This window comes from Epinephelus fuscoguttatus, linkage group LG13 (assembly GCF_011397635.1).
Source record: "Epinephelus fuscoguttatus linkage group LG13, E.fuscoguttatus.final_Chr_v1".
In the NCBI taxonomy this organism is placed as follows: Eukaryota; Metazoa; Chordata; class Actinopteri; order Perciformes; family Serranidae; genus Epinephelus; species Epinephelus fuscoguttatus.
This window is the reverse complement of record NC_064764.1, coordinates 34095165-34115167: the sequence shown is the minus strand read 5'-3', so window position 1 is coordinate 34115167 and position 20003 is coordinate 34095165. Positions and strand designations below refer to the sequence as shown.

The 20003-nt window shown below is 40.2% G+C and overlaps 2 protein-coding genes across 2 annotated transcripts; both read right to left on the bottom strand.

Annotated features, from left to right (window-relative positions):
- Positions 1-2851: 2851 nt before the first annotated feature.
- LOC125900213 (CD209 antigen-like protein C) lies at positions 2852-9715 on the bottom strand. Its single transcript, XM_049595117.1, has 7 exons — positions 9703-9715; positions 8488-8706; positions 8329-8415; positions 6659-6820; positions 6000-6142; positions 5228-5337; positions 2852-3135 (listed from the first exon to the last, which is right to left on the bottom strand). The coding sequence occupies exons 2-7, from the start codon at positions 8555-8557 to the stop codon at positions 2961-2963; spliced, it is 747 nt and encodes a 248-aa protein (XP_049451074.1). The 5' UTR covers positions 8558-8706; positions 9703-9715; the 3' UTR covers positions 2852-2960.
- LOC125900216 (CD209 antigen-like protein C) lies at positions 8692-18460 on the bottom strand. Its single transcript, XM_049595121.1, has 6 exons — positions 18324-18460; positions 18126-18227; positions 15293-15454; positions 14649-14791; positions 12023-12123; positions 8692-10580 (listed from the first exon to the last, which is right to left on the bottom strand). The coding sequence occupies exons 1-6, from the start codon at positions 18391-18393 to the stop codon at positions 10439-10441; spliced, it is 720 nt and encodes a 239-aa protein (XP_049451078.1). The 5' UTR covers positions 18394-18460; the 3' UTR covers positions 8692-10438.
- Between the last annotated feature and the right edge of the window lie 1543 nt (positions 18461-20003).

The window sequence follows — 20003 nt, the reverse complement described above, 5'->3', positions numbered from 1 at the left end:
ACGCCCAGGTTCTTCACACATTGTGAAGGTTTAAAAATCTTGTAGTTTTGGTAAAAGTTTTTCCCTCTGGCCTTCAGGACCAATAATTAAAACCTCTGTTTTGTCCTAGTTGAGCTGTAGGAAATTCACTGCCATCCATGACTTAATATCTAAAATGCAGTTAAAAAGGGTATCAATTGGCTCTGTGTCATCAGGAGACACGGCGATATACAGCTGTGTGTCATCTGCGTAACTGTGGAAGCAGATGCCGTGCCTCTTGATGACGTTCCCAAGGGGAAGCATGTATAGATTAAAAAGAAGTGGACCTATAATTGACCTTTGGGGCACCCCACACCTAATTTCATGTGTTCTGGAGGAACATGTATCCATACTTACAAAGAAACAACGATCTGTGAGATAAGAGCTGAACCAGTTAAAAACAGTGCCAGAGAGGCCCACCAGTATGCGCTGTTCAGTTTGGGTAGCCATGTTTAGCCCAGTTTTACCACATCATCCTGCTGCTTTCAAGGTTTGGTAATCCTCTCAAAAGAGACCCCGAAGGCAAGTCCTTGACCAGGTTACATCGTCTCTGAAAAATAACATATACAGAGGAGAAGCAAAAGGGGAGACCACTCCACGTTATGTCTGATTATTTTTACCAGAGGCTTGGTTTTAGTCTTAAGTGTTTAGTCTTAAGTTTTAAATAGAGTGCTCCAGGGATGAAGTTTTTCTGTAGGCTGACGCAGAAGTTAGCTTTGCCCTAGCTCCATATTCAAAAAGCCTATGGGATTATCGATCAAAGTTGATTAAGGATAAAACCCTTGAAATGCATCATCTCGTTTTCAAGGGGGTCCGATGCAACAGTGAAAAACAAATGAAATTACAAAACAATACAAGAAACATTTCACAAATAAGCGCCCAAAACAGGCCAGTTACAACAAAGACAGGACAATACAAGGATAACACCCAACAATACAGGTAACACACAAGTAAAACAAGTCACAATAGCACATTGGAAAAATAAGTGCACAGATAACTAGATAATAATAGAGTAGCCGAAGAAAAGAGAAAGAGAGAAAAAAAAGCAACGTGAGTGGAGAGAAGTGAAAGCATACAGTGCCATCATTATGAAACTGCTGGAGGCTGGTGCGTTGTGGTTAATCAGTGTCATCTAGATATTGGGTAAATTCAGTGCAGAAAATTGAACATATGCCATTTGTCCATCTGTTTGACACCTCCTCACTCAGCTGGTGGAAGAGCGAGCATCACCTGCTTTGGAACAAGATCTTAAGGGAGCACGAAAAGGAAGACAATTCAACAGGAGCAGCTCTGCAACAGAACATCTATTTTTCAGCCAGCATGACTCACCCTGGTCATAACATTCCTCAAAAACTTATTGATCTAATAACTAACGCTGTGAGTACGTTCCTGCTGATCGTCCTCTTCTACATCCTGCAGTGCCTCTTTGACATGAACTTTGTGTGCTCGTGCATGCCAGGCTTTCATGCCAATGGCGTACTGTACTTGCTCATCCCTCCTGCGATCCTCACCTGGATTGTCAAAATCATCGAATCTTTCCAACCAAGGAGGATTTTTTCCAGATGGCATAGTCTTTGTCAGAGCAGTGTCTGCGGCTATCTTGCTAAGTTGACGATCAGCTATGTCTGTCTGACTGATGTATGGATAGCCACTGTGCTGTTTGATGGAGACTGGTACTTTTGCGTGATGACAAACCTCAACTCCTCTCATATTGGACTTCCTTGCAAAGACACGCTGAGCTTCGAGGAAAACCTCACCAAAGCTGCTTATAAGTCTAAATCTCTTGTAAGTAACAACACACAACACTCAAATAAACTAAACCAAAATAATTTGGGAAATTGACTTGTTTTATGTCTTAATACAAAAGTATTTTTTAAAACTCTAAATATAGTTGGTCTTACATTTTGTTTGCATGATGCCGAACACTTTACAGCGTTCCCACAGTCATGGAAAACCCAACACAGTCTCAATTCGACCTTGTTTTATATCAATGTTTGCTCATGGACTTTCCAAAGTTGGTGTTTGTTGGTATCATAACAGCCTGTCACAGGTTACAGCGTGATGATTAGAGGAGAAATGGCAGAGCATAAAGGTCCAGGTGGGAAAAAAGACGAAAAGAGAAGGAAATCGCCTGTCGTTTTATATACAGTATATAGATCCCAGGGGACATTTTTTGTTTTTGGGAGCTGTTTAAATGTGTAATTTGAGGTAGATTTTATTTTGTTGAACTATTCAGACTGCTGCAATTCCAGCTGATGTATTTTAAGCCAAAACATGATCTTTTCAATGTATCTGATACATAATAACTCACAGCTAACAAATCTGTGGTTCGCAGAAACACGTACCATCATGGTGTGAACAGTTTTTCTGCCAATTGAGTTGATAAATCTCAGTTTAATTGTACCTTTTTTCCTTTGCAGGGATTTGGCTTTTACGTTATAGGTTCTCTTATCGGGGTTTGGGTCATTGCTGAAGTCACAACAGCCTGTTACAGGGGAAAGATGGCATGCCACTGGTCCAAACCTCCTCACTACAGAGTGGTTTATGAAAATCTTCTGGAAGAGGAAGTGAGTCGCTGTTTGCAAGAGGAGCTAACAACAATAGCAACAAAAAGAGCAAAAGCAATCTGTGCGCCACACCTTCGAGCTATCAAGAAGAATGAGCTGTCATTTAATAACACAAGTGTTGACTACGACAATGTTGATGACACAGTTTCAAAAGCCTGGCGGAAAATTTCAGCCTCAAATTTCTACTTGATGAGACCTGAGAGACAAAAAGATTCACAGATATGTTCAATACAATAAACAAAAACTGCTGAGCAAGAACATCCACGAAGAAAGACGGTTTGATAGTATAATTATATTTGGTTATATTTATTATTGACTGATTCATGGTTTGTAGTTAAAGGACATTTCTGATGTCTACAATCCAGAATACAAAATTTACAAACCTTTAATCTCAAACATTTTCTCACAGATCCATCTCTGACTGGTGAAACAAGACAAATCATTCCAGTTCTCTCGATTATTCTCTCCAGATATTATGACATGGGCACAGTCCTCTTCCCCAAGACTGGCATATCCACCTCCATTATCAGGCTGGTTTTTTTGCCAGTACCTAACAGGTCAACAAACAGACAATAACCACATTCTGAATGACATGAACACAGACTATTTTTTATGCTTTCACCCAAAATTGTGACCAAGTCTTAAAGCTGTGGTTGGTAACTTTTAATCAATAGATTCACTTCCTAGAGGCTGTAAAGTGTGCATTTACCCAAGCTGTTTTGGTTTTGTTGGCTTTTATTGTTTTTCAATTATTGTATTGTTTTATGAATGAATGAATGAATTTTATTTTCGAACATGTATAAAATAAAATAAAACAAAGCAAAACAAATGTCAACAAATCATAGTATGCACACAAGTTAGAAAAAGGAGTAGGAAGAAGTATACACTTTTTTTGTTTCTACCCCTTTTTAACTTCATGGTTTATATAATTTTATATCATTGCAAACAATATGTATGCACAAATATCCATATAAATATAATATCCCTATACTACATAAATATCCACATAAATATTTAACATATACTAAGCAATTATAAAATAACAATTTTCACTATTTTATTTATATCCCTCCTCACACTCTTCCTCCTCTATATACCTGTTCAGAAATAATTTTTTGTACTTCTTTTTAAACAGATTTATGTTTGTGCTTTGTTTTATCTCCATCTCCAGACTGTTCCACAAAGTCACCCCACAGCTCGATACGCACATGCTTTTCATAGTTGTTCGTACTTTACGTTTTTTGAAATTTAGCTCTCCCCTTAGATTATAACCTCCCTCTCTTTCTGTGAACATTCCTCGGATATTTTTTGGCAGTAGATTATTCCTTGCTTTGCACATTATTTGCACTGTTTTGAATTTAACCAGATCCATAAATTTCAACTTGTGATTTTATAAACAGTGGGTTTGTGTGTTCTCTGTATCCTGCATTGTTTATTGTCATTGCTCTTTTCTGTATTGTGCATATTGGCTGTAGAGTGCTTCTGTTGATGTTTACCCAGACCTCCACACAGTAAGATAGATACGGTAAAAACAGTAAACAGTATAGAGTGTATAGTGATTTATGATCCAGAATGTGTCTTGTTTTCCCAAGAATTGCAGTGCACTTTGAAAGCTTTGCTCGTGTGTGGTTTACATGGGGTTTCCAGCAGATTTTGTGGTCAAGGACTACACCAAGAAATTTAATCTCATATACTCTCTCAATTTGTATGTTATCTATTACCAGTTCTACATGAGTCTGTTTTATGTCTTCCAAACAGCATAATTTTTGTTTTTCTCAGATTTAAAGGAATACTCTGACGATTTGGGTGGGTCGCTGGGTCTCAGCGGTTAGCATTGTGGCTTAGCTTAGCAAATACAATTGAAGTCTATAGTGGGTCAGTAGCCTACGGTAAAAGTGAACAAATAAATGTTACAGAAACCCTGAAGCTGCACGTGCATTTAAAATAAACATGTTTAAACATTAATTCGAAAAACGAGAGTCCGTTTTAGTCGTTTTAGAAGAAGTTTGATACACGGAACTATAGTGTGTTTACTATAGTTTAAGTTAAGCCGCAATGCGAACCACTGAGACCCAGCCACTGGACGTACAGACACAAAAAAGATATCGATCATGTTGTCTCATTATGAAAGTGATAGAGAAGAGGCATAACTCCCAAATCGTCGGAGTATTCCTTTAAATCTGAGCAAAACAAAAATTATACTGTTTGGAAGACATAAAACAGACTCTCATGTAGAACTGGTAATAGATAACATACAAATTGAGAGAGTATATGAGATTAAATTTCTTGGTGTAGTCCTTGACCACAAAATCTGCTGGAAACCACATGTAAACCACACACGAGCAAAGCTTTCAAAGTGCACTGCAGGTGTCAGTCAGAGGGGAAAATTACAATACAGCTGTTCAATGACATCCCCAAAGTTATGCAAGTTCAAATATATTATACTATGTACCTGAATCAGTCAACAGGTCATTGCCTCCTGACTGCAGGTGGCAGATAGGAGCCTGAATAAAAGAGCCATTGTGCCATCTGTTGGTATTACTGGGTAAAACATATCTCACCAAAGTGATTGTTTGATTGCATTCTGTATATCATATAACAGTACTGGTATGTTTGTTCATCCAGCCAAAGCGAAGCCTTACTTCAGAGACAGTGGAGCCCCATCAATCCATTTCCAGGTCCCCTCCTTGGCTTCGTCAGTCAGACCAATCCAGGCATGAGTTCCGTTCTCGGTGAAGTTAGAGAGGAACAGCTGTTCAATAAAAAATAACACACAGTTTTTATATTTTTGTTTTAATAATATACTGTATTCAAGATGTTGACTGTAAACAGAGCAAATTAAATTCAATTAAAATAAAATGTAGGTGATGGTTAAGGTAAAAAAGAAGCTGTTTATTATTCTGTCTTTGTGTTTAATTATCAGGTTTTTTAGCCATGCTACCGGGACGGCTTTAGAGACTGCAATGTCTGACCTCTTTGGTCCAGACTGATGGTTTGCTGCTATATTATTGCTCTACATGTCGCATATAAATATTTTGATGCGTATAGTGTTGTTCATTCATTCATTTTCCATGACTGCTTATTTAGAGTCACCAATTAACCTGCATGTCTTTGGACTGTGGGAGGAAGCTGGAGTACCCAGAGAATGCCCACACTGACACGGGGAGAACATGCAAATTCCACACAGAAGGGCTCCACACAGAACCCTCTTGATATGTAGTGACGATGTGAACCACTTCACCACCATGCTGTACTTTTACTTAAGTATCATTTTGAGGGAAGGACATGTACTCGTAACAGAATCATGTATTTTACAGTGTTGTGTTGCTACTTTTACTCTTTCTCTTTCTCTTTCTCTTTCACACACACACACACACACACACACACACACACACACACACACACACTCACTACCTGTTCTTTAGCACTGCCTATCACCACCAGATCTGCTCCTCTCTCCTTGCAGTCCTGTCTGGCTTCATCCCAGGAACCAGACTTAATAGAGACGAAATAACAGGAACAACTGAACACCATCCATCCTGCAGGACACCTTCTCTCTGTGAGAAACAATAAAACCTTGAAAAAAACAGACCAGAATAAGGTAGTTTTCAATGTATACATGCACATATCTAATTATTATTGTTGCAGGGACAGAGAAGGTAGTTAGAAAACATAACTGAGTCTGCCTGTCTCTGTCACTTTTTATTTTATTTTTATTTAACCAGGTATGCCCTGTTGAGATCTCTTTTACAAGGGAGACCTGGCCAAGACTAAGATTACAGAGACAAGAATAAAAAAATGAAAACGCAGTTGAGTCTTTGAAGGAGTTTTTTTTATTTACATACACAAATAACTCTCATGACTGCAAGGTGTCACAAGTGTCACAAGGATCCTGTGCAATCTGGGGCCTGCAATATCTAAAATCGACACCCTGGATTAACACCTGCCCTGCCTAAGGACAATATGTGATGAATTACATGTGTACTTTTCTTGCTCTGACCAGTCAAAATGTCCGCTGTGAGCAGGGTCTGTTAAAAACTCATCTGTTTATGGTAGATACATTTTGCACTTACTCAGCGTGTTCCGCTCTTTGGTCATTTTAATGAGGCTGACATTCAGCTGGTCTCTCTCTTCAGTCAGGGCAGACGACTTGTTGTAACTGACCTGGAGAAGCTCAGTCAGGTTGGCTTTGATAGAGGAGAGCTCTGCAGCTGAACGCCGTGAGGAGTCATAGTCTAAAATAAAAGCACACACTTTTATACAGGATCTTACAACCACATGTCAAATAATTTAAAACCCCCTCTTCCTCTATTGTATGTTACTATGGGGTGCCGTTTGTAAAGTGTCTCACGCTGAAAATAACATCAACATTTTGCCACATTTAGCTTCAAACAATGTTTAAAAAAGTGCTGTGAATTTTTTAACGTCACCTTTTACCACATTTACAGCAATATTTGTTAACTTAGAAATATACTTACTAGGGACACTAACAACTCAAAGTACATGTCAAATGAAATTTCTCCAAACATGGTTTGACCAGCTCAAGCTTTTATTTTGGTACTTCCAGTGACCGGCAGTGTGACTTTGCATATTAGCTAAATATTTAGTTTCACCCAGAACATTTAGACTTAACATTTAACATTTAGATTTAGCATTTAGATTTAACATTTAGATTTAGATTTAGATTTAATATTTAGATCTAGATTTAGCATTTAGATTAAACATTTAGATCTAGATTTAATATTTAGATTTAACATTTAGATTTAGATTTAATATTTAGATTTAAATTTAGCATTTACATTTAGATTTAATATTTAGATCTAGATTTAGCATTTAGATTAAACATTTAGATCTAGATTTAATATTTAGATTTAACATTTAGGTGCCACATTTAATATTTAGATTTAACTATTTAATATATTTCTAAGTTAACAAATATTGCTGTAAATGTGGTAAAAAGTGACGTTAAAAAATGCACAACACTTTTTTAAACATTGTTTGAAGCTAAATGTGGCAAAATGTTGATGTTATTTTCAGTGTGAGCCACTTTACAAACGGCACCCCATATGATACTTCCTGGCCTATAGTATATCTAACACACCATGCATGCACAGCCCAGTCACCAGAAAATTTAACACCTAAAATTTGCAAGTGGCTGCTAGATTTGCTTTAGTCACATACCCAAAAACACGATGGTAATCCACTGAATGGCTGGTAGATTTACTTTTAAAGGCAAGATTATACACAAGAGAGATACAGAGACTTGCGGATGAACCCTGCAACCTGATCGCCAGAAAAAATCAGCATTTTGTAGAGGGTACATTAAAAGTCACGTTTCTCAAAAACTCTGCTGTGAAGATGTGGTTAGGTTTAGGCCCAGAAACACTGTTATGGTTTGGAAAAGATTATGTTTTGGCTGAAAACATTCACGTTTGGTTGCACAAAAACTGAAAAAGCAGAGAGAGGTCGGTGAAAAAGACAAACAACAGGATGTGTTGGTCAAAAACTCCTCAGTTCCAACAACACTGTGAACCATCCTGGTCAAATTCTATGTTCACAAAATACAAGAATTGTGTGTTTCATATGTGTTGAACCTTTTATAAATAAAATGACAAAGCTCCTTTGTGACTTAGGACAAATAAACAGAGGAGACACAAGACCAAAACCAATTTAAGAATACATGAAGGAGACAATAAGGCAGGACAGAAACTACACTGAACATCTTAATAACACTGAGACTCACAGTGGACACCGAGGCCAATGAGCCCGGCCAGCAGGACAACACTCAGCAGCCCCAGGCAGAGAACAACAGCTCCATAAAGTCTCCTCTCTGAACACAGAACAGTGAATGCAATCAGTGATACAACAGTAAGACCAGATGATGATAATGTTCAGATCTTACCTGTGGGATCTGTTGAAGCTCTCGAGCCAACAGACTTGTTCGGTGCAACATTCATATAGATTTCCTCCATTGCTCTTAAAGTGGTAAACTTTACCTACAGGGTCGGCTCTGCAGCCACACTGCACTTCACGTTAATGATGTCTGTGTGATGTTGGTTTCAATTTCTCAACTTCATGCCTATACTGAGGAATTCACACGTTGCAGAGGTGCTAACAGTGGCTGCTAAGACAAACCACAATGTTAGACACACACTTTCACAGTTACAAAGGAACGATGCATTATTCATGAGAAATAACAATAATGCTAGCAGCAGTAACGTTAGCAGACTTGTTGCTCTCTGCATATTTTTTGCTGCTGAGGTTTGTTCACTTTCTTATTTCAAAAGCCTTAAATGCTCAGTTGTTTTTGTTTGCTCCTTTCGAACTACAAGATAAGTCACACAATTTTGTTAGCATAATAGTTGACCTATGGCTAAGCTCCGCCCTCAAATGCAATGAGCCAATCACAGTGCGTATAGCCATTCCCATACACTCGGACATTCTCTGCCTGGACGTCCATTGAAATGCATAGAAAGACAGTTTTGTTCGGTTTTACGGGCTATTTTGGAGATGTGAAGTTTAAAAATGGTCAAACGGTGTGCATGGGGTACATGCAACTTTGACACAAGGTATCCTGAAAGGCTGGGCAATGAGGTGTATTTTTTACACTTTAAACCACATCTCAACCGAGAAAAGTGTCTCCTCTGGATAAAGTTGTGTGGTAACGTTAGACCACAACATCAACTCAACGTGAATAAGATTAACAATGATGTCTACATCTGTTCTAAGGTAAGTCAACATTGTGTTTGAGGCAACATATTGTCACTTTGCTGGAAAGAAATATAAAGTTATCTTTAACATCTCTAGCTAACGTTAGCTAAAGTTAGCCTAACGTTAGCTCCTAGCTGCGTTGTTCATCATGTCACCTTGTTTGCTGGGAGTTCATTAGCCTATTTTGTTCTAGTTTTGTACTTTGGTGATCGTACATCATTGTTAGCTGTTGTCCAAAGGGCTCTAGTTAAGCTAACGTTAACTTCTGGAGCTTAGCTTCATTAACTTATCTGTAATGGCAGAGATAACAAAGGCTGGTAAACGTTATGCTGAATGATTCAGTGTAAATACTGTAGCACCAAACTAACGGAGAGACACTCTTGGTAAAGATGGTAAAATTTCTTACCCAGCAGTGCATGAACAATGCTGATCCTCTATCTTGTTGTCTTTGATGGCGACGGCAATGAGATGCAGTTCACAAGCGTACACTGTGACCTGTAAATTTTGGCTTGTAATTTAAGCTTTTCATCGACCTTCTCAACAATAAAATTATGAATATATCCCTCTAATGCGTAGTTTAGGCTCTTTTGGTTAATTGAGCACCAAAAATGTTTATCATACACTGACCTCTGACCTCTGACATGCACCAGTCATCAGCATCCAAATGAATTTGCGTCATAGTGAGTGGACACAGCCTGAAAGCATCTTAGGCACTTTTGTCAGTAAAAAAAGGACCCAAAGACACGATCTACCGCTTTTGACAGGATTTCATTGTCAGGATAGGATGATAAATCATTGAAAAAATGTACGTGTGTACAGGATTATGGCTGCCGGCCCCACTGCACACACAGATCAACAGTGAAGCAATGTGCCCTTCAAAACCAACTGTAACATGAAACCTAAAGGAGGGAGTTCTGCTCTGGGTTGTCCATGTCTGTATCAATACTGAAATACTTAAATCCAGTCATCTACTAAACATGGCAATTTTTATATAATTTTGGATTATACAAAAATGTAATATAATCTGAATACATGTAGATTACTTCAAAATCAAACATTGAAAATACTGCAAATACACTAAAAAATGGACACAGCCATTAACATTTTAAGTTCCACAAACATTCTCAGAACATTCAGCAATGTTAAGCTGTTTTCTCACAGATCCACTGCAGATGGATGTCACATGACCCGTCATTCCACTTGCCATATCTCATATGTGCACAGTCCTCTTCGCCCCACTGTGGATCTCCACCACCATTATCGGGCTGCTTCTTCTCCCAGTTCCTAACAGGTTAAGAAACAAGAGAATGATGATACTGTAAATCTGTGACACCAACACAGTTCATCAGTGGCACATAATGCTCTTTAGGTTGATGACCAGAGCATGGAGTTTCTGCAGCAAACACTGATCATCAGCTCTGTTACGGCTGAAAAACAGGAAGGACCTCCTTTTATGCTGCGTCTTCTTGAGTATGTAAAGTTTAAATTTGTCAACAAAAGCAGCAGTTCACCCACGTGACAGAAAATATACCTTCTCATTCTCCTATAGTATTATTAACCATGCAAATGTTTTGATCCTTTTATGCCTGATGTCACAATGACGTCATTTTGTTAACTGGAGGCTAAACACCTCTCCACCACAGGGCTGTAGGCTACATAGGAGTCTGAAAATGTCTTGTTGGGGAGCCAGAATAGAAGGAGTCATGGCTCAAAACCAGCCGCCACTGCCCGTCAACAAAAACAAAGACAACTATGGTTAAATGTGATAAGACCAAAGGACTGGACGGAGGCCATCATCAAAAATGCTCACATGTGCAGCGCACACTTCATATCAGGTTAGGGAAAAAGTATTTCCTGTTGTAGGGATGAATAACGTTATGTGTATTAAGGGTTATCATGTCCACCTCATCAGAAACTGGGGAGGGATTAAGAGGAATATTGGATTTCTCTGGAATGCTAACTTTTTAGCGCATTAGCTAACGTTAGCTTCAATAGCAAAACAAACTGGAGGAAAGCATTCAAGTGTGATCCTCCTTTGTAAGATTGGCTTCCTGTGACATCATCCATCCACTGAGTGAGAACATACAGGTCGGCCAGTCTGGTCCCCTTGGTCAGTGTTTACTTTTTGGAGTAAAGCTCGTGGTCCCAGAGAGTGAGTGACCTGACATGGTGCGTTCATAAATTCAGTCTGATGCTCTACACTAAAATGAGAGCCCTGCTGGTCGAAGAAACAGAGCGTTATATTTCTGCATGGATTAACAAACAGTTAAGTTACTCACACATTCACTTCACTTGGTGCTCTGCTGCTCCGAGAGTGCAGTGCTCTGGATTACCAAATGGTACATTCAGACAGCGCTCGGAATTTACAAATGGTCCAGTTTGCATCAGAGTCGCTCAAGCACTTGGAATCATCTTCCTCCATTGCCTTAAACAAGCCAAAAGAACTTGCTAGCTAGCGCTGGCTAGTATAAAAGTAGTAGTAGTAGTAGTAGAAATTAATAGACATTTATCAGCTAAACTGACAATTTAAGAACAATTTTCAAATAAACTTGTCAGATGAAGGTGTTCTCAAAGTTTTGATGACTGACTGCTGTTTAAGGGATCAGAAAATAAATAGAAGTGACATAAACAATATATTTTGATTTAGTTGCTCTTTATTAACTGATAGCTGCAATGTTAGAAAAGCAAAACATTTACGTCTTTATTCAACCAAAGAGAGGCCTTACTTCAGAGTCAGTGGAGTTCCATCTATCCATTTCCAGGTTCCTTCCTCATCTCTGTCAGTCAAACCAATCCAAGCAGTTTTCCTGGTGGACACTACAAACGTCTGTTCAACAAAGGTGAAACACACACTGGATTTTAGTTTTAACCACAATGTATGTGTGTGCAGTTTACAGTTATTTATCTCAACACAAAACTTTGCTGTGACCAAATAATCATGATTAAATATCACATAGAAGAAAATACAGTAAGTAAATCCTCTACAGACAATGTGAAGGTCATGTCACACCATAATACTTCAGACATAGGTGTCATTTTGTGACTACAGTGCTGTCATTGTGCCTGCTAAGGTGGTCAAGCAACAGAACTTGGCCAAACAAATCACAACAAACTACACAGATCCGAATTCCAGACCCTGATGCATTACCTCCACCAACGATACTGTATTTGAACAAGATGGCCCACCTACAGTATACCCCCATTGTATGAAATGGTATACATTTCCGGTCTCCTAAGTAGGTGTTGTCCCCCGTAGCCCAATCAAAGACGATGGAGAACCACCAATCAAAGACAAGTATCCCCAACCTCACTTGGTTATCGTAGATTAGCTGGGCTAACCGTTAGCCGTTAGCGGTGTCTGTAATAACACAGTAACTCAATAAACGGTCCGTGAAAAAAATAATTTTTCCAGCGGATATCTTAGTTACAACATGATTGAGCTAGCAAAGCAGTTTTGTGTTGATAGGTGTGGTATTTATTCAGTTTTGGGAAATCATGATGTCTAGAAAGCATCAGTGGCTGCAGCTGACAGGGACAGCTAACAGCAGCAGCAAAGCTAACATCAGGACGTCATCTGTTAAAAGCCTCCCGTTGTCAGATACGACACAAAACTACTCCAGTTAGCTCAATCATGTTGTAACTAAGACATCTGCTGGAAAAAATGTTTTTTAATCCAGTATCTTTGGTGAAACTGCACTGATTTCAGCTGCTTCCGTAACTATGGAAATAATTGGCCATAATCTGTAATCACGTTCATTTCTCCCACTGAAGTCAATGGACTCAGGACCTGCTGTTAGTCTCCTAAAGGGGCGTGGTGGGCGCGAACCCCACGTGACACTGATACAGGAAACTGACTCGCAGTGGACCGTCTTGGTTTATCCACCGTCTTTGCTTCCACTCACATACCTGGATATTGAAAATCTTGTTTTTGGGCTGAGTGCACAGCACATACCACAAAGATGACCCCCACGTCTCATATGGCATGACACACCTTCATATTCTCTATAGCAGGCCACCAGGAAGTGCACCAAGCTACGAAGACAATTTTTGTGGTACAGTGGAATTACATCCGTCATGTGATGCCAGGTGGCCTAAAAATACTTTTTCCCGTTAACTTACAGACAGAGATGTCTGCAAGTCAGTAGATACATTTTTTAAGCTTCACAACCCTACGAACTTGTTTCACTACCTGGAATAAATCATTTCGGTCTGATAACAATAAGAACGTCTAGATCAAATAATTTTATCCCAAATCAGATTTGTGGAGAGCTAAACAGGAAGTAGCTGGCTCGGCCAGTGGAAGTCTCTATTTCGCCTGCTATATGGGTCACTATGGGACGATCTTCCGGGTCATGTTACACCCACAAGGTCAGCTTTTTTGCTTCATTCTGACTGAGTAACTTTCATAACTTGTGTATAAAATGTATAACTTTCATTGACCCTTCACTGGACGTGGACTAGCCAGTCATAACGTAGCATCAGGCCAACTCAGACCAGAGTCCGACAACAACACAGCTGTGCTCCATTGACTCTAATGCTGTGTTCCACCAAACGCGATGAATGCGATTTAATCGCTCGTAACGCGCGACTTTCGACGCCTGACCATTTTGTTAATTCGCGTTATCGCGTCATTCGCACGAGTAGCGGGGAAGCCGGCTGTGCTAACTGGAGCTAAGCTAGTGCTAACGTCAGGGAAGAAACGTATATCTTTCTCCAACCTCTCCAGGTAACGAGTATCATTAATACACGACTTGCCCCAGGCACAACATTTAGCTCCAAATCCACAAAACCAGCCTGAAAATGAAGGAAATCTGAAACGACTGCATTATGCTGTGTTCCCACCAAACGCGAATTCGCAAACAGGAAACTGACTCGCAGTGGACCATCTTGGTTTATCCTCTGTCTTGCCACACAGCTGGTTCAATATCAGCAAAGCTTCCCTTTATATTCATTGTCTTGTGTGGCGATCAGCAGTGATGTGGTGGTTCACTTTTACACTGTGATCTGTAGCCTATAGTTCGGCTTTAGCTTCTAACTATCTTTGTCTTCTTAACCTGTTGTTGCTGCTGAGTCAGTTTGACATCCTGGATATATCCTTCAAACACAGACTGTAGACCCCTCTGTCTGCTTCTCTCTGGAATCACTCTTTCATTTCTCCAAAAATATGATAATATTTCTTCAGGGAGTGCCGTTAGTTACAGTGTGGGCTCCATGCTTACTGCGACAGCTTGACAGATCATCAAGAGGTGGGGCTTAGGGAAGGGTCAACTTCTGTATGAATTTGCAAAAACAATGACGTGTGAACACACACACACACACACACACACACACACACACACACACACTCACTACCTGTTCTTTAGCACTGTCTATCACCACCAGATCTGCTCCTCTCTCCTTGCAGTCCTGTCTGGCTTCATCCCAGGAACCAGACTTAATAGAGACGAAATAACAGGAACAACTGAACACCATCCATCCTGCAGGACACTTTCTCTCTGTAAGAAACAATAAAACCTTGAAAAAATCATACCAGAATAAGGTAGTTTTCAATGTATACATGCACATATCTAATTATTATTGTTGCAGGTACAACCAGTGTAGTTAGAAAACATAATTAAGCCAAGACTAAGATTAAAGAAACAAGATTAAAACATTAAAACACAGTTGAGCCTTTGAAGGAGTTTTTTTTTTTACACACACGAATAACTCTTATGACTACAAGGTGTCAAAGTGTCACAAGGATCCTGTGCAATCTGGGGCCTGCAGTGTTTAAAATCTACACCCTTGATTAACACCTGCCCTGCCCTGAAGGCAGAAAATGTCACACCAATATGTGATGAATTACATGTGTACTTTTCTTGCTCTGACCAGTCAAAATGTCCGCTGTGAGCAGGCTCTGTTAAAAACTCATCTGTTTATGGTAGATACATCTTGCAGAACTGAGATTACACAGCTCTACTTCGACAATGCTGAGATTATTTCTATGCCACACTTACCCAGCCAGTTCCGCTCTTTGGTCATTTTAATGAGGCTGACATTCAGCTGGTCTCTCTCTTCAGTCAGGGCAGACGACTTGTTGTAACTGACCTGGAGAAGCTCAGTCAGGTTGGCTTTGATAGAGGAGAGCTCTGCAGCTGAACGCCGTGAGGAGTTATGATCTAAAATTAAAGAAGACACTGTTATACAGGATCTCAGAGCCAGATGTCAAATAATTTGAAACTGCATCAAGTGAGGTGTACGAGTGGTAGATTAAAAGATGACCAGTTTTTGTTTTTAATTCATTGCTTGTTTGGATTAACTACCACACTCCTGTGAATCTCCTACCGTACATTTGTTTTTGTTTTATTACCCATTACAGATGTGTTTTCAATTAACTGGACCCTCTTCTATGGTATGTTCCTTCCTCAGCTAAAGCATATCTAATACAACACGTCTACATGTAGAGCCCCGTTTCCACCAAACACTTTCAGTATGGTATCTTTGGAGCCTTAAGACATGGTACCTAGACCCTAGCGTTTCCACCGCAAACAGTACTCTTAAATGTGGGCAAAGTTGTTGTCACTCACTGCTCCGTCCAGCACTCACTGTATTTCCTCATTACCGGTGACACAGAGGGAAGTCTGCATCTCGTTTATCGTCCACAGAACGAGGCTGCACGCCGACATTTTCAGAACAAAACAGAACAGGCTTCAGGCTGTGTTGAAATCTTTTAAAAATAGCAGGTTTGTGCATTTACTCCTTCTCAGGCAAACTCAGGATTTCAGTGTTGCCGTAGCCCACAGGAACAACGCTCCACGACACTTTTTTTTCTCTAAGTGAGGAGTGAGGATTAGAATATATGCAGTTTACTAATAAAACTCTCCACAGTATGAACGGTAGTTACATGAGCCTCAAAACCAGACACAACTCAGCTCTGAGCCATGGACCGCGGAACGCATCTGAACAAGGGGGGGCCATAATTTCAAGTCACACGGAGGAGGTGGCGGGCATATGCATTGAAACAGACAATAGGCTATTACTGATGTTGCGGAGCACTTTTTTTATTCCGACGCCACACAGTCACATCTACAGTACAGGCATGAACACGAACACATGCTTGCTCAGAGTAACCCCTCTGATCCCACTCTAACATTCACACACAACAGGCCAAGCCTATTTATACATAAACGCACAGATGAGGCCACAGTGGAAGCTGGAGTAAGTTGATCATTTTGTTTTTTTCTTTACTTGAAGAAAATCAGATATCGACTTCTGTCTCTTCATTTTCCCAGATGCAGCCAGCGCAGGTGCCCGCCGTTAGCTCGTGACGCTCATGCATGACGTATTGATAAACAATGCACTTGATAGGCACACTAATATCAAATCAATATGCAGCAGTCAGTGGGAGTTTTTTTTATTGACAGCAGTTGGTGAGAGTGAGTGAAGGTGTGTGGTGACTTGGCTTGTAAAAACACAGATAGGCTACAACTTAAGCTTTTATTCATATAAAAGAGTTTGTCAGAGTACAGCCCTGCGCGGGACTGTTTTCTTCATCACAATCCTGCCCGCTCCGCTGAATTTCTGACCGTTACCGCCCGCAACCGCAACGTGTGTGTTACACTCCCGCCCGCTCCCGCAATGTGTATGTCCACTCCCGCCCACTCCCGCAAAACTCTGAGAATTTATGCCCGCACAGTAATAGAGATGCATTGATTTTGTGTCTTCTCCCGTCCCGCAGGAGAAAACACGTCATTTTATAGGCTATTAATAAAGAGATTCATGGGGTTGTTTGTTTCGTTCCCCTGGTCTGCATGTCTTTTGACGCACTGGTCAAGAATAGCGCTCCTATTTCGTTGTTTTCATTTAGTTTTTAATTAAATAAAGGCTGTTTCATAATCTATTCTCCTCCTCTGTATTTATTTAGGCTATTTTTCTACCTTTATATAATCATGCAGTGATTGAGGTTAAGGTAAGCCCTGCGCCAGGATGAAGTTACTGAGGGGGCGGTTAAAAATTACGAGGGGGCAAATCTTTATTATGCAACATAGGTTCACACAGTGAGTTATAAAGAGCGCGCAGACGTGCGTAATAGTCACTCGTAATGAGAGCTCGTCACCGGTGAAGCACAATAAACTTCACGTCTTCTTTCATGTTTGTCTCATGACAGAAGGAGCTTACAGACAGACAGACAGGTGGAGCAAGCGGCAAATTGGTATGAAAGCTGGTTCAGGGCATATTCGTCCATTTATGAATAAATATGGAGTGGAAACGCTCATGCATGTACACCAAGTTCCTGTGTTGACATCCTGTCGCTAGGCTACATCTTCTTCTTCTTATTTTTCTTCTTCTTCTACTGTTGGCAAACAGCGAATTGGCCCATTACCGCCACCAACTGGTGGAGTGTGGATCAAAATGACTATTACTATTTGCATTGGGTCCCGCCGGGTCCCAATGCAGCCCTTTATGTCAGAGTACAAAAGTCACCCGGGCCGTGGCCCCCCTGACCCCCCCGGTTCCGCAGCCTATGCTCTGAGCAAAGTCACCGTACTCTATTGACCAATCAGACTGCAGTGTTCACAGCTCTCACAGAGGGGGGACCAGAAATGGGGGACAGTACAGAACAGTTCCATTGGTACCATCCACAACTGCACTGCACTGCTCAGTGGAAACAGGGCTATGTCTCTTGTACTCCCTCTTGCCTTTAAAAGTCAATAAAACTACAAAAGAGAGACAGTCATGTTTCTCTGACACAAAATACTTTTTGCACACAGAAACAGTTACTGTATTATACAAGTCAAAATGTTTCCTAATTCTACTCAGTGAACAGTTTCTGAATGAGATCAGACTCACAGTGGACACCGAGGCCGATGAGCCCAGCCAGCAGGAAAACACTGAGCAGCCCCAGACAGAGAACAACAGCTCCATGAACTCTCCTCTCTGAGCTCCTGCGACCTGAACAAAGAGAAGACTGAGTAGTGAATACAGTCAGTGATACAACACTAAGACCAGGTGATGGTCATACAACAGATGACAAAATTCAGATCTTACCTGTGGGATTTGTCGAAGCTCTCGGGCCAACAGACTTGTCATATGCAACATTGGCATAGATTTCCTCCATCGCTAACAAGGTGGACAACTTTTACCTACAGGATCAGCTCTGCAGCCACACTGCGCTTCACATAAATGATGCAAGTCTGGTTGGTTTCAATATGTCAATTTTAACCTTTTGAGGAAGTCACAAGTCGCAGAGGCGGTGGTGCTGACGGAGGTGCTAACTGTGGTTGCCATGACAATCCTCTGCCACGTTGTGTCTATCTATCTGTCAATAACCTATGAAAAATGGGAACAAAACAAAAGTGTTGTGTTTAAGTTTCGGTGTAGTGAACATACTTGAGAAATAAATCTAACTTGGGCACGCTTGGGGCGCAGTACTTGAACATGGAAGTGTTTTATATGGTAATGTTTTCAGTGAAAAATCATGTGTTTGGGAAGTACTGAGCATACGACTGGATAAATTAGACGAAGGAGAGATATCATTTTGCACTTATTAAACATGTTCCCCAGTGACTTAAATCCATGAAGAATGTTCACCGTTTTTGGATTCTAAGGTCACCATGAAGGCAGAAGAAGAAAAAAGTTTTCTTCAAAAATTCAAGGTAACGTGGTGAGTAAACGATACACAAATGGTCATTTTGCAGGTGAAGTGTTCTTTAACAGAGGCCCCACATTCAGATTTTCAGATTCAGCTTCAGCTTTATTTGTGTCCCCGTAGGTCAATTAGTGTTGCAGCAAGTAAAAAAGACATAAAAAAATGTACAAGACATACAATTAAAAGTCTAAGAGACATGCTGGCTGGGCGGTTACAGAAAATGAATGAATGCATCAAAAGTGTGCAGAAATTATTGGTAGTTGCAGAAAATAATTGTATTGATTAAATTTGTATACAACCTGTCACCTTGATTCTAATTTCTGATACATGAATTAGCCTAACTGGATTAGTTTAAAGATTAAAAAAACAAATACAAAACATAATGACTAAAATGTCATGAAGTTTCATTGACTAAAACATTTTGAATTTTCGTGGACTAAAGGTAGAGTACAACTATGAAGGATAAAAATGACTAAAATGTCACTAAACCGAATGAGGAAATTAGTCTCAAGACTATGACTAAATCTGAAATAGTTGTCAGAATCAACACCACAGCCCACAAACCAATGGGTGACGTCATCTTGGCTATGTGCGTAATTTCATCCAGTCTATGTTTTTTAAATAAAAGTCTTTTGACAGTGATCTTGTGACACGCTATTAATAGTATAAGGAGACAATGACACTCTTGTTGCCATTACTGATGCTTTGATTTGACAGAATTCTCAGCATAAACAAAAACATTTTCAGTGGATGCAGAAAAATTCACAAGAATGCAGGACATGAAGTGTTTGATGCTCAGACCCTATCCCCTCTTTTGGGGGGGTTCCCTCCTATGTTGATGTGCACAGAGTAATCCACCCATATGCAGAAACAATGCTACTCATTGTGTCGAGAGAAGTCTACTGATCCAGGAGAATCAAAGGTAGCACTCCAGAAGTTTTGGCAATGGTTTCAAAAACATTAAGGATCACCCAGCGCTGAAACTGGAAATGTATGAAAATAGCTGCAGTGGATAGATCACTGCCCAGCCAGCATCTGCATTTGGGGCCCATGTGGGTAGTAAATGAGCTGGAATTTGG